The sequence below is a fragment of the Podarcis melisellensis genome (genome assembly GCF_964234715.1).
Source record: "Podarcis melisellensis genome assembly, chromosome: 2".
NCBI lineage: Eukaryota > Metazoa > Chordata > Lepidosauria > Squamata > Lacertidae > Podarcis > Podarcis melisellensis.
Window position 1 is genome coordinate 99,917,639 of NC_138529.1, and position 12,576 is coordinate 99,930,214.

The 12,576-nt window shown below is 42.4% G+C and overlaps 1 protein-coding gene across 12 annotated transcripts in view; it reads left to right on the top strand.

Moving 5' to 3' along the window:
* CADPS (calcium dependent secretion activator) overlaps positions 1–12,576 on the top strand; it is a 337,182-nt gene that overhangs the window by 217,160 nt on the left and 107,446 nt on the right. For 4 of the 12 annotated variants that reach the window (XM_081901352.1, XM_081901356.1, XM_081901361.1 and 1 more), the window contains exons 14-18: positions 7,327–7,428; positions 7,942–8,005; positions 8,939–9,062; positions 11,504–11,572; positions 12,481–12,498. In XM_081901352.1, coding sequence (XP_081757478.1) covers positions 7,327–7,428; positions 7,942–8,005; positions 8,939–9,062; positions 11,504–11,572; positions 12,481–12,498 — 377 coding nt within the window. The remainder of the gene's footprint in view (positions 1–7,326; positions 7,429–7,941; positions 8,006–8,938; positions 9,063–11,503; positions 11,573–12,480; positions 12,499–12,576) is intronic. The other 8 variants (XM_081901359.1, XM_081901360.1, XM_081901353.1 and 5 more) reach the window with 3 other exon arrangements.

Sequence of the window (12,576 nt, forward strand, 5' to 3'; positions counted from 1 at the left end):
CCAAGCTAATCCACAAATAGATACAGTTACAGGTAGGTAGCCATGTTGGTCTGCCATAGTCAAAACAAAATTAAAAAAAATCCTTCAAGTTCATACCAATGACAAACTTAGTTGATCTCTAAGTTGCTACTGGAAGGAATTTTTTTATTTTGTTTCACAAATAGATACAGATATAGGTACATATTTAGTATTCTGGTTAAATTAGTCTGTGTTTTCTTCTTTTTTTCAACTATTCTCTCTCAATTGAAGAAAAAGGGTATTTCATTTGAGCTTTAGGAAAGGAGAGAGAAAATGTTGGTGAAATTGTTGTGAGTGGGCCATAGGGCAGTTGTTGTATGTTTACCTTTCAATATTGCTGTGGTGTTTTGTGAACATGCTTTCTTCCATTCAGCAAGCCATCTCTCAAGTGGTTTGCATTCTTAAGCCTCCCCTGTTGTCCATCATTCCTGAAAACACTATAATATTCTTGGCAATGTATGGGAAGCTGCCTACCAGGTCTCTGACAGCTGTTGGTCTGTTTATTTTTAAAGTATTTACTTTTCAATGACTCAATGTAGAAAGAATATATATATATATATATAATGTTAAAGGAATGATTTTTCATGGGGGGGGGGGAATGGCAAGCTCACTTATCTCAGGTACTTGGGAGCCAGCCTCCCAGTTTCCCATGCTTCCATTAAAGCTCATGGGAAAATGTTATGGCCCTCCATTGCCAATAAAAGGCTGCTTCCATAGGACTTTTTCAGATCAGGAAGTACAGGCAGCCATGACAGGGGAGTGCTGGGGAAATGTTCAATGGAAAGAAAAATACAGTGGTACCTCAGGTTACATACGCTTCAGGTTACATACACTTCAGGTTACACACTCTGCTAACCCAGAAATAGTGCTTCAGGTTAAGAACTTTGCTTCAGGATGAGAACAGAAATTGTGCTCTGGCGGTGCGGCAGCAGAAGGCCCCATTAGCTAAAGTGGTGCTTCAGGTTAAGAACAGTTTCAGGTTAAGAACTGACCTCCGGAACGAATTAAGTATTTAACCCGAGGTACCACTGTATACCCAACACCCTCAGTCACCAATAAAGTGTGCTCAACTCTGCAGAAAAATGGAGGCTACTTTTGTGAGGGAGGAAAGCTTTAAAGAAATTGGGCGGCAGGTTTCAGCACAGTGCTAGTTTTATTGCTCTGGTAAACTTCCTTGAGCCTACAAAAGGAGTGGCTCGGTAGTGTTTTGTGGAGTGCAGCAAAATAAGCAGCAGTCTGGTGCTCTGACCCCAAACACAATTGGAAGTACTTTCTCCTGCAATGTGTTCAGAATCAGAGTGTCAGCCATTGCCATCTGTAGTCTGTGGTTACCATTTTGTCTTCTTTGGAAGAAGCCGCTCTCTCCGTAGTAAGCATGTAGGGTTCACCATAAGTTCTAAATTGATGTCTTTAAAACGAAAGGAGTACAGGAAAAGAACAAGTTTTTGAGCCACATTTTGTTTTCTTCTGCATTTAGACTCATGTCAAGACATTTTCAGTAACACACTTCATAGGTTACTACTGCAATCAGGGAAAAATCACACATTGTGTTTAATAATAGTTTGACAACATGAGATGGGCAACTACACATGATGGGCTTATCACCTCCTATCTTGGATTTTTCCCTTATTGGGCAAGTGCCTGACAAGAGGCAATGATCTGTAATAACTTGATCATGCAATAACTAGTGGTAACAGTTTCACACGTTCAGGTTATCAAGTGATAGCTACAATTATCACATCAACAACATAACTTGTGTACTTGCCTGGCATTTGTCTTTCAAACCTTTTAATTTATCTCAGTAAACAAATATTTCCTATATCTTAGGCTGCCATCCCTAATTAGTTTGAGAATTACTTTTAGTTAAACGGACCTTCTCTAAAATAAGCAGTTGATTTGAAAATTAGCAGTGCCCTTCATTTTGAGCAGTTAAGGTTCTGTGCTTGCATATTTCTTTGAAATTACAATGAGGCCTTCCATTTGGCCTTTTGAGGAGTGTCTCCAAGCACTGTGAGTTGAAACTCTATGCCATGGGTAGGCAAACTAAGGCTCGGGGGCCGGATCCGGCCCAATCGCCTTCTAAATCCGTCCTGCAGATGGCCCATGAAGCAGCATGTTTTTACATGAGTAGAATGTGTCCTTTTACTTAAAATACATCTCTGGGTTATTTGTGGGGCATAGGAATCCGTTCATTCCTCCCCCCCCCAAAAAATATAGTCCGGCCCCCCACAAGGTCTGAGGGACAGTGGACCGGCCCACTGCTGAAAAAGTTTGCTGGCCCCTGCTCTATGCTGTCACTTTTGTCTTATTGTAGGAATGCTCACTTACTATAAAACAAAAACATACCATGCAATCTGAAACATGCCTACTCAGAAGTAAGCCCCATTGAGCTCAATGGGGCTTACTTCCAGGTAAGTGATTCTAAGACTGCAACTTTAGCAGTAACATTTTCTAGAATAAGGAATTTTAAAATATTCTAAGTGTTTCAGTAGTTAAATGTTTCAAACTAAACAGCCTGCTAAATTTTCATGCAACTATATATTTACACAAAAATGAGGCCAAAACAATATACTTTTGTACTGCTTTATGTCTTCTCTTAGTGATGTTTCCAGTTGAGGCCTAAATCAATATTTTTATTCACCCAAGCTTGGTGTATAAAATGTATACTGAATTCAAACAGTAATACCATAGAATAATCTAAATACATGGGGTAGAAACCTATCAAACATGTAAATCTCTCTTTTCCTCAATAGGACATATGTATACAGGATTAGTGATAGGCAACCCAATTTTATGAGTGTTTATTTTTGAGTGTTTAAAATTCACTTCATTACTTTGAATAAAAAAGACAAAAATACATTTCCAAAGTATATAATGCCTTTGTTTTAAATGGGTGAGTTTTAACCATATTTAACATCAAGTGCTAATATTTATTATATTTTGAGGTTTCTGCATCTTTAGGTCAATGAAATATTGACTGTACAGATTGTATTTTTTATATATATAAAAAGTTAGGAGCATTCTGATTCATTAAAAGGAAAAATAAAGCTTACCAATTAACCCCTGACAGGAGGTTCATTAGAAGCTTTGTAATCCCTTGCCAAGTCTTTTGTATAGCCAAACTAGTCTAATACGAAGGGTTTACAAAGCTTTAATCCAAACACTGGAGGAGGCCTTTAAGTAAGAATTTTTGTTCAGTTTTAAGACTTCTTCCATTACTCTTCCTAACAGAGAGAGAGACTTACAGTTACAAACTGAGTACTAGCACACAAGTCCACACACTAGGAAATTGCCAGTAGTACGAAATAGTGTTGCTAATTGTCTGGTTTGTTGACTTATTTTCTGGAATGGATTAGAGTAGTTCATTACCTTTTGCATGGATTATTCAATGGAACAGCGTATGACCGCGCCAGCCAATTTGGGTATACAGTGGTACCTCAGGTTAAGTACTTAATTCGTTCCGGAGGTCCGTTCTTAACCTGAAACTGTTCTTAACCTGAAGCACCACTTTAGCTAATGGGGCCTCCTGCTGCTGCCGCGCCGCCGGAGCCCGATTTCTGTTCTCATCCTGAAGCAAAGTTCTTAACCTGAAGCACTATTTCTGGGTTAGCAGAGTGTGTAATCTGAAGCGTATGTAACCCGAGGTACCACTGTACAGAGAATTTGCACAATTCCCCGGATCTACAGTTATGGCTTTTGCCTTTGGTTTTTGTCGACCACATCCATGTAACAGAGGGATCATAGGATGGGGAACTGTTTTCAACCTGAGGGACACATTCCATTGTGGGCAACCTTTCAGGGGCTACATGCCAATGGTATGTGGGAGGGGCAAAAGTGAGTGGGTGGAGCAGCAAATGTAAATTTTACCATTGTGTGGTAGGCTAGTGCAGTGTTTCCCAACCAGTGTTCCGCGGCACACTTGTGTGCCGCGAGGTGTTGCCTGGTGTGCCGCGAGGTGTTGCCTGGAGGGAGGCGGGCGAGTCCAAAAAAGGTTGGGAAACACTGCTCTAACACACGCCAGCCGGGGTCTGCCTCCGCGTTGCATCAGCTTCCTCGCTCTCGGCGCTCTGCTTGCCAGCCTGGTGGCCTCTGCCCCGCCCCAGGACTGGAAGGGAGGGGCGGGGCTTCCACTGCGGCTGCGTCTCTGGCTCTTTCGACTCATTCCTCCTCCGAGTGGGCTTGAAAGAGCGGCCGATGGATGAATCGGCCGGCGACCCTGAAGCCTTGTGCAAAGTAGAGGAGGCGGAGAAGCGACGGCAGGGAGCTTAGGCGCCGCATCCGGCTCATTGCGGGAAGTCAAGATGGCGGCGGGTAAGTGTGGGAAGCAGCTTTTTCCCTCCGCCGCCCCCCTCTCACCGGGAATAAAGGGGGCCCCGCTGGGGGGTGACGTTGTAGAACGCAGAGTTCTTATTTTGGGAAGGTTTGAGGGGTCGGACTAAGCGGGTTGGGGGCTGGTCTGGGCTTCCGCGGTGCAAGGAGGCGTTCTGAGCCACTGCTCTGGGAAAGGAAGGAGGGCGAGGCGGCCTGGCCAAGTGCAGGGGAGACCCATAGTGGGGAGCAGGGGGAGGAGGAGGCACCGAGGAATGGAGGCGGGGGAGACTCCCTCGCTTTGCAGAAACTGCAAAAAACGAGGCAGGAATTGGGTTTGTTTTTGTAGCTCAGGACGTGCTTCGCTTCTGGTGTGCCTAAGGTGGCCGCCCCAATTATCCCCTAGCCCGTCTTTCCAGGTGCTGCCCCCCCTCCACAAAGGGCCATAGAACTGTAGAGTTGGCAGGGGTCCCAAGGGTCATCTAGTCTTAAGTTTCTCTTTCAGAAAGGAAACATGGGTTAAAGCGGCGACGCCGCCCCCCACTCACTTTCCTGCTCTGGCTTCCCTAACAGTTTTCCGAGTTGCGTCACTGGATCCAGCCCCCTTTTCCACAGGTGACACGGGGCTGGAGGGAGGGAAAGAGGGCTTTACGTCGCGCACAAAGGCAGCCTCCTAGAAGCGCTCTGGGCCGGCGCCGTTTCGCCGAAGGCGCCGGAGGACCCCCACCCTCAGCTCCTTCAGAAAGGACTGGAGCGGAATAGTCCTTTCTCTTCTTCCCCAACCCTTGTCGTTGGAGGAGTCCCTCAGTCCCTCGCTTTGCTGCCTCCTCCCCCCCCCAAAGCTTGGAGGTTCCCCGGCAAGGGGGAGGGGAAAAAATTTAAACTTACACTTTTGTGCGTCCCTCCCGGCGTGACGCTGCGCGCTGACGTCACGGGGCTGTAATGGTGGTGTGCCTCGATATTTTTTTCATCAAACAAGTGTGCCTTTGCCCAAAAAAGGTTGGGAAACACTGGGCTAGTGTCTACACACAGAGAGACACACTCCTCACACTTCTTCCAGGCAAAACACAAAAGGCAGTATTGTGGGTTTAGGGATACATCCCAACCAGGTGGAAGCACTCAAGGACCAGTACAAGTTCTTGCTTGGGGAGAGATGTGGCTAGGAGAAAGTTCCTAGGACCAGACAGAGAGAACAGAAGGCCTGCATTTTGAAGTCGCCCCCCCCCCCCCCCCGGCATAACAATTAAAGCACAGCACTTTAATTTTGTCATGAAATTCTACTCAGTATTGATCTAGAGTAGATTCCAATGTATAGTTAGCAGAGTAACAACTTAAACACGTTGCAGGATTCCCAAATATAGACCAGAGGCCGCACCAGAAGGAAAAGAGATATAAAGAGAAAGAGAAACCCAGGCTCCTTCTAGCCCTACTTTTATAGTCAGCATGATCATGACTGAAAGAGATAACAGAACCAGTTTAAACCAACTGTCCTCAGCTTCTCTGAGGGAATAACCCAAACATCAGGAACCTTCTGCTTATCTCTTTCATACAGAGAAGCTTCCAGAACCCTCTTGAATTAAGTAGAATAGGAAAGATCTCTACTTTCTGCACTAAGAAATGCAAACTGACAGATTTAAGACAACTTGTGCTTAACTGCTTTGCACATGGGTGGGAGTTTCACAGCAACGCATTACTTGCTGAGGTAAAATAATTACCGTATTTTTTGCACCATAACACTCACTTTTTTCCTCCTAAAAAGTAAGGGGAAATGTCTGTGCGTGTTATGGAGGGAATGCCTACGGGTGGCATGCCTACGGATTTTCCTCCTCTAAAAACTACGTGCGTGTTATGGTCGGGTGCGTGTTATAGAGCGAAAAATATGGTAATTTGGTACTACTAGGCATTGTTCAAAGAACTGCATTCTGTACGTAGGAAGAACTCTGCTTATTTCGACTGCTTTCAAAAGAAGCACAGACGCTTCCACAGGAGAAAAACCTTGCTCTTCCTTGCCATTTGTACTTCCTGCACACTGCATCGTTCACACCTTTGATCCTAATAGCTGAAAGCAAGTAGGCCAGGATCTAAACTGGTGTGAGTCCCACTCACACACAAGCTCCGCCCTTTCAAGCAGCCCACCCCATAATGGGGACCCTATCGCTTCAAGTGAGTTTTGCCTAAGTACAGTACATCACATGAGACTGGAAGGGGGCTGGTGGGTAGCAGAACGATTCGGCAGCAGAGAATGAAGCTGTTTTTGCTTGCTGCCAAATCATATGGGCTCACCTGTGAAGAGCAGTCGCCACCCTGCAGACCTGATCCAGAGGTGGCTTACAGATACAGGCCTCAGATGATGACCTCAGGTTAGGAGCAGGTTCACATGGGGAAAGGCAGTCTCGTAGGTATGGAGAAATAGATGATATTCAGAGATTTGCCCCCCACACGAGTTACATAGTGGCAACACAATTTACTGCTTTGGCCCTGTGCCTTTACTGAGGCTGCAGTGAATACCAGCCAAGAATTTCAACCCAGCAGGGGTGCCCAGTGTAGGGCAAAATGCCACACTCACACAAGGAACTAGCAGTGGCCTTGAAGTGAATGGGGGTACTCCAGGGATGGGGGCCCTGTGACCCTCCAGGTATCATATGTGGAGTTGGAAGGGACCCCCAGAGTCATCTAGTCCAACCCCCTGCAATGCAGAAACACAACTGGAATTATAATCCCTGTCATTGTTAGCCACTAGCTGTGCTGTCTGGGGCTGATGGAAGCTGGAGTCCAATTATATTTAAAGGACCACAGGTTCCCCACCCCCCGAAAAACACAGATGCTATTCAGGCTCTCTGGTACCACTGATTTCAGGTAATCTGAGTCTGGAAACCCAATATTCAAATACTCTTATTTATTTGTATAATTGTTTTGACTATAATGTGACGGATTACAGTGCTGATGATTCATAAAAGTCATGAGGTAAAATGCAACTTATTCATAGCTTTTCTCCTCCAGGCCTGACGGAATAGGAACTGTAACAGTAGAAGAAAAAGAGCGGTTTGAAGAAATCAAAGAGAGGCTGCGGTTGTTATTGGAAAATCAAATCACACATTTTAGGTAATGACTGATGTTTCACCTTCCAGACAAAGAGCCAACTTGCTGCATTTCAGATGCTGCAGTGATGATTACTTGCATAAACAGCAGGAACTTTTAAAGTGATTTTAGTGTACTATATGTTAGCATATAGATGGCACTGACAGTCAGTCATAGAGATGTTACACAGAAAATGTAAAATGGAATTATGTGTGCATTTTTGCCATGAAAGGTTTAGAATAGAAGTCTACAGTGGAATGTCTCCATGTTATAAACAATTGCCTTTTTCTGTTTTTATCTTGTCAGTACTTATTAACTAAAAGCAGCCGGAAGATTGGGGTTTTGGTTTTTATAAAGTAATGCTATTCCAGTTTCAAAACCAAAATAGCAATTTCTTCTTCTCCCTGCCTTGCCCCTCCCCTCCCCCCTGCCTGCCTTGTTTGCCTTATTCACTTTGAAACACACAAGCGGGGAGTGACTGGGACTTGCTTTTAAAACATTTCGCACATATCCAAAAATGCTATGTATTTACCCTAGGTATTGCTTTCCATTCGGCCGACCAGAAGGTGCTTTAAAAGCCACACTATCACTCCTGGAAAGGGTAAGCGTATGGGTCCTGAAAGGTTGGTTTTAAAAAAAAATTTAATCCAGTTCTCATATTTGGCTCTTTTCATTCTGTGGAATTTATATTGACTTCGATTATATATTTGGAGTCTGGATGCCATTTTCCTTCCAATCACATTGGAAATGAGTGGGTGAAGGGGCTTTTCATCTCCTGGCATGTTTGTGTGTGTCGTTTTATTTGAGCATCATTCTTCAATACACCTGCTCTCTACTTGGGACACACCGTGGTCCAGATTTCATGGGTGGGTTTGGTTCATAGCTGTCAACGTTCCCCCTTTTTTTAAGGGAAATTCCCTTATTCTGAATAGGATTGCTCGCAAGAAAAGGGAAAAGTTGACAGCTATTGTTAGGTTGGGCTGGGTTCCCTCTTGGCCTCTCCTGACTCTATGAACAACACTAGCTTAAAGCTTCATATACACGTGGATATTTTATAACACCTAGAATCCCAACTGCAATTTTCTGTGCCATAAAGTCATCGTTTTATCCTGCTAGCAGAAAAACCTGAACTCTTATTGAACTCAGCTCTAATTGAACAAGTACTTTGGGGCTGGGGCTGGTAATCCGTACATCTAATAATAATGAACCTTGTGAACCGATCATTTTATCTTAACATCTAAGGCACAGGTAGCCTAAATATAGTGCCATCCAGATGTTGCTGGATTTCCACTCGTAGCAGCCCACTTCCTCACACTCTCTTTCAAAACGCAAAACACCTAGAACCATGGGCCAGGGTGATCAGGTTCAATAGTTCCCAAGATGCAATGGGCAATGCTGTGGCTGCCTGTGTTCTAACCAGTAGAGGGAGACAAAGGGCACTGTGAACCCTTCAAAATCTTTTAGGTGGGTGAAATGGAAAACAAAAGCAATTAATTTCAAGATGACGCAACAAATCAGTGTTTCTTATATCAAGGTTTTGATGAAAGACATAGTTACTCCAGTCCCTCAAGAGGAGGTAAAGACCGTCATCCGTAAATGCTTAGAGCAAGCTGCATTGACTAACTATACACGGCTCTCAGAGTATGCCAAAATTGAAGGTAAGGAGATTTTGCTACTAAAATTAACGCTGGTTTCCTGTTTCAGTGAGACGACTAAGCTGCTTTTTTTAAAAAAAAAAGAAGAAGAAAAAGAAAATAAATAAAATCAAAATATGCCATAGCTTGCAGGATAAATAAGGCTAGGGTAAAATCTTCCTCTCTTTTTTTAAGAACACGAAATGGTACACAGGGTAATTACTTTGCCGGAGAGTAAGCATATTTGGTCACTTGTACAATATTCATATGTGTTGTGTTGTTGTTTTCCTAGAAAACAACCATTGAGATCAACATAGTATGTCATGTTTTGTAACTGGGATGGGAAACACAGCTAATTGCTTGTGACAGCGGAGTTCATGAAACAATGGAAATATCAAAAATTAAATATCAAAAAAAATTAACTGTACACACTCATTTGTAAGCCAGATTAGGATGTCTATTTATTTATTTTTCCTGGGTAATGTTTTGCCACCTCCCCTTTTATGCATAGCAGATCTTGTCAAATCAGTTGGCCCTGCACTTGCATCAGATTTCATTCTTGTCACTCTAAATTCGCCACAGCTGATATTATTGACCTTTTACGTTAGGGAAGAATAACAACTAGTGACCAGAGACACATGTAGCTATCAAAAAGACATTTTCAAACTTGCTTGAAGATATGCTTTTGGCAGGAATTCTATACATGCAGATAGATCTTTACACATTAATCAGTTTTCATTGTTACCTTTTTGGCTGCTGTACAGTAATTTGAAACTCCTACACAACACGACAAATGCCTTGCTGTTAGATGTTTAAATTGAATTATGTGCTGTGGATTTGGGGTTCTTGTCATGTGTGAGCCATGAAGCTTTGCTAAATAAAGCAATGTTCTCGTTTGCTTCGAATAATAATGCTAGAGGAAACAATATCACCGTTCAATTATTATTTTTTCTTTCCATAGTCCTTGCTGGTCATAAGGACTGGATTATTGTGATATGCCCCATATTTCCAGGGTCTGTAGATTATACACCTCCTCTCTTTTTCAATGTCCCCCCTCCCCACGTTGACAATGCAAATTGTGTACCAGTGGTAATGAATTCATTGTTATGCATCCAGTGAGAAACGCTTAAGAATTGGGCACTAAAAGGATGTTTATCAACTCTTGACTTGGTAATGAGCGATGAAAATAGAGAAGGAACGCATGTCTCTTGAGCGCTGTGCTATCAAGCAATTTATCAAAGCACTCGACTTCACAGAATGGTTTTAATTGGTGAACTCTGTTAAAAAATTCAATGTTTAAATATGCTGCACGAGGACATGGGAGAACTCCAGTTCAGAGGCAGTTTTGGGGTTGTTGTTGTTGTTGTTGTGACTTTCCTTTTGAATGGACACTGGACTCCCAAGGTCTCTGTGTAACGCTCACTAACTCTGTCGGTAAGCTTTGCTCTCTTCTTTCAGATATATCTATGCAAAAACAAACTTTATGATCTGTAAGTAAAAATGCATTCATTTCCCAAAACGTAGAACAGTTAGCGTGTACTTTCCTTTGGTGCCTCAATTCTTCTTGGTTGTCTTTAATTACCTTGCCCTCTTTTTTGGCACTGTGACTTTTAGGTCTGGGAAACTTTGAAGCAACAAACTTTTTTATTATTTGTTTTGTTTTCCTGTTTTGTTTTGAATTCCAGCTATTGTTTTCGGAGAAGTACTTCATCCCACACTACCTGCTCTCTTCTGCTTCTCTCCTTCCTTGTTCGTGGTTGGTTCAGCCACTTTTCTATCCTGCCTCTATAAAAAGTGGTTGCATCAGTTTCAGAGCATGCTGGGATTGTTAATTCAAAACAACCCAACATCCGCAAGCTGCATGCTTCAGGTTTTCTCTCATGAGCATAGTCCGCTCACTCTGAGTTCCTCTTCGCTTTTTTCTGCTCCTTTTTTTTTCAAACTTAAAAACAATCATTGTTTGACCATTTCTGCAGCGGAGTCTACAATTTGGAAACCAAATGCCTCCTTCGAGGTCTAACTAGCCTGAGTTCGTTAAAATTAAGATAAGAAACAATTTCACAGCAATGCTGCTTGAGGCTATGTTTATGAAGAAATACCTGTGAAAGCCTTAGATACTGAAGGCTAAACTCCTTAGTATCTTGGAGCCTTAAATCAATCAAATTCTATTTCCTTCTATTCATGATGTTCTGACCATTATATTCCTGCAAACAATTCAGAACAAACCTTTAGAATCATGGTCACAATCTCTTTTGTGACTCATGAGCATGCTGAATGGTTAATCCAGTAAACCTCCAATTTTAAATCTTTTTTTTAAAATTATTATTATTTTTTCCTGTGTGTATCCCAAAATACTCTACAGCTACTTTCCTTTTGAGCTAATGTAAAGTTTTCCTCTGACCTATGACCTATAACCTCTTTACCTCTGACCTAAGCCTCTTGCATGCCCAAATCCTCTTTTATAGGGAAAAAGAGAGAAATGTATGAGCATCCTGTCTTCTGCTTGGCCTCTCAAGTGATGGATTTAACCATTCGTGAGTACCTTCCGCCCTCCTCTCCATACCGTCTTCACTCTTTTCTGTTTTCATTACTTCAGTACAATCCAGAGCCAAACCAACTCACTTTCCTTGCTTCAAGTCTTTTAGCATTGGCTTTGTCTGTTGCTTCTGTCTGTGAAAGTCCCAGTGTGAGAAGTCCAGTCACTTTTTATCAGCCTAAAAAAAAGAGAGAAAAGAAAAAGGTTAGAAAAAAAATCAGCTGTTTTTGTTTGTGACGAACTCCAATTTGTCTGTAAGTTTTTTCAGTTCTTCTTTCTGTCTGTGACCTGAATGCATTTTTACTTTGCTTCTGTGTAACCCCAATTTGTAAACACTTGTCACTGGTACACAATCAAAAGACAGCAACTACATGGGGGAGCAATGAGCTAGAGGTCAGAAAAAAAGACATTGGGAAAGAGTCATCTCTATCTTTCCCTATTGTGTATGTGTTTCAAAAGTTCTTTACAATCTGTGCATACGACTGCAGAAAAATGTCTTCCCTGTACATTAGATCTTCCACGTCTCTTGTCTGTTTTCTCTCAAACAGAGTGCTATCCAAGGTTCTTTTTTTCCTGAATATTCCTCTATAGAGAGCTCTGAATAGGACAAATTGTGTATATTCGTTTTACCAGTCTAATAGCCAGTATGCGTGCTCAGAGCTTAAACCACCTAAACACCAGTTTTTCTTTGTACAACATAACATTTTATCTTGGCAAAACAAGTCGTTTTTGATGATTGCCCATGCTTCTGGGTGGTGGGAAAGATTTGGGCAACTTTTTTTCTTTTTGAATGTCATATATCACACATAACTGGGGGGCATTTTGATCCACTTGCTCATTAATCCTGCATATCTGTTCTTGTTTCTCTCTCTTTTCTCCTTGTTGCTTTCTCTCTCTTTCATATAGAGAATCAAAAGGATGCAGGTGAACAACTGTATATTATACATTGCTAGGATTGTTGAGTTTTTATTGATCTTTGTTTTCCTTTCCGTAGCTCCTTAA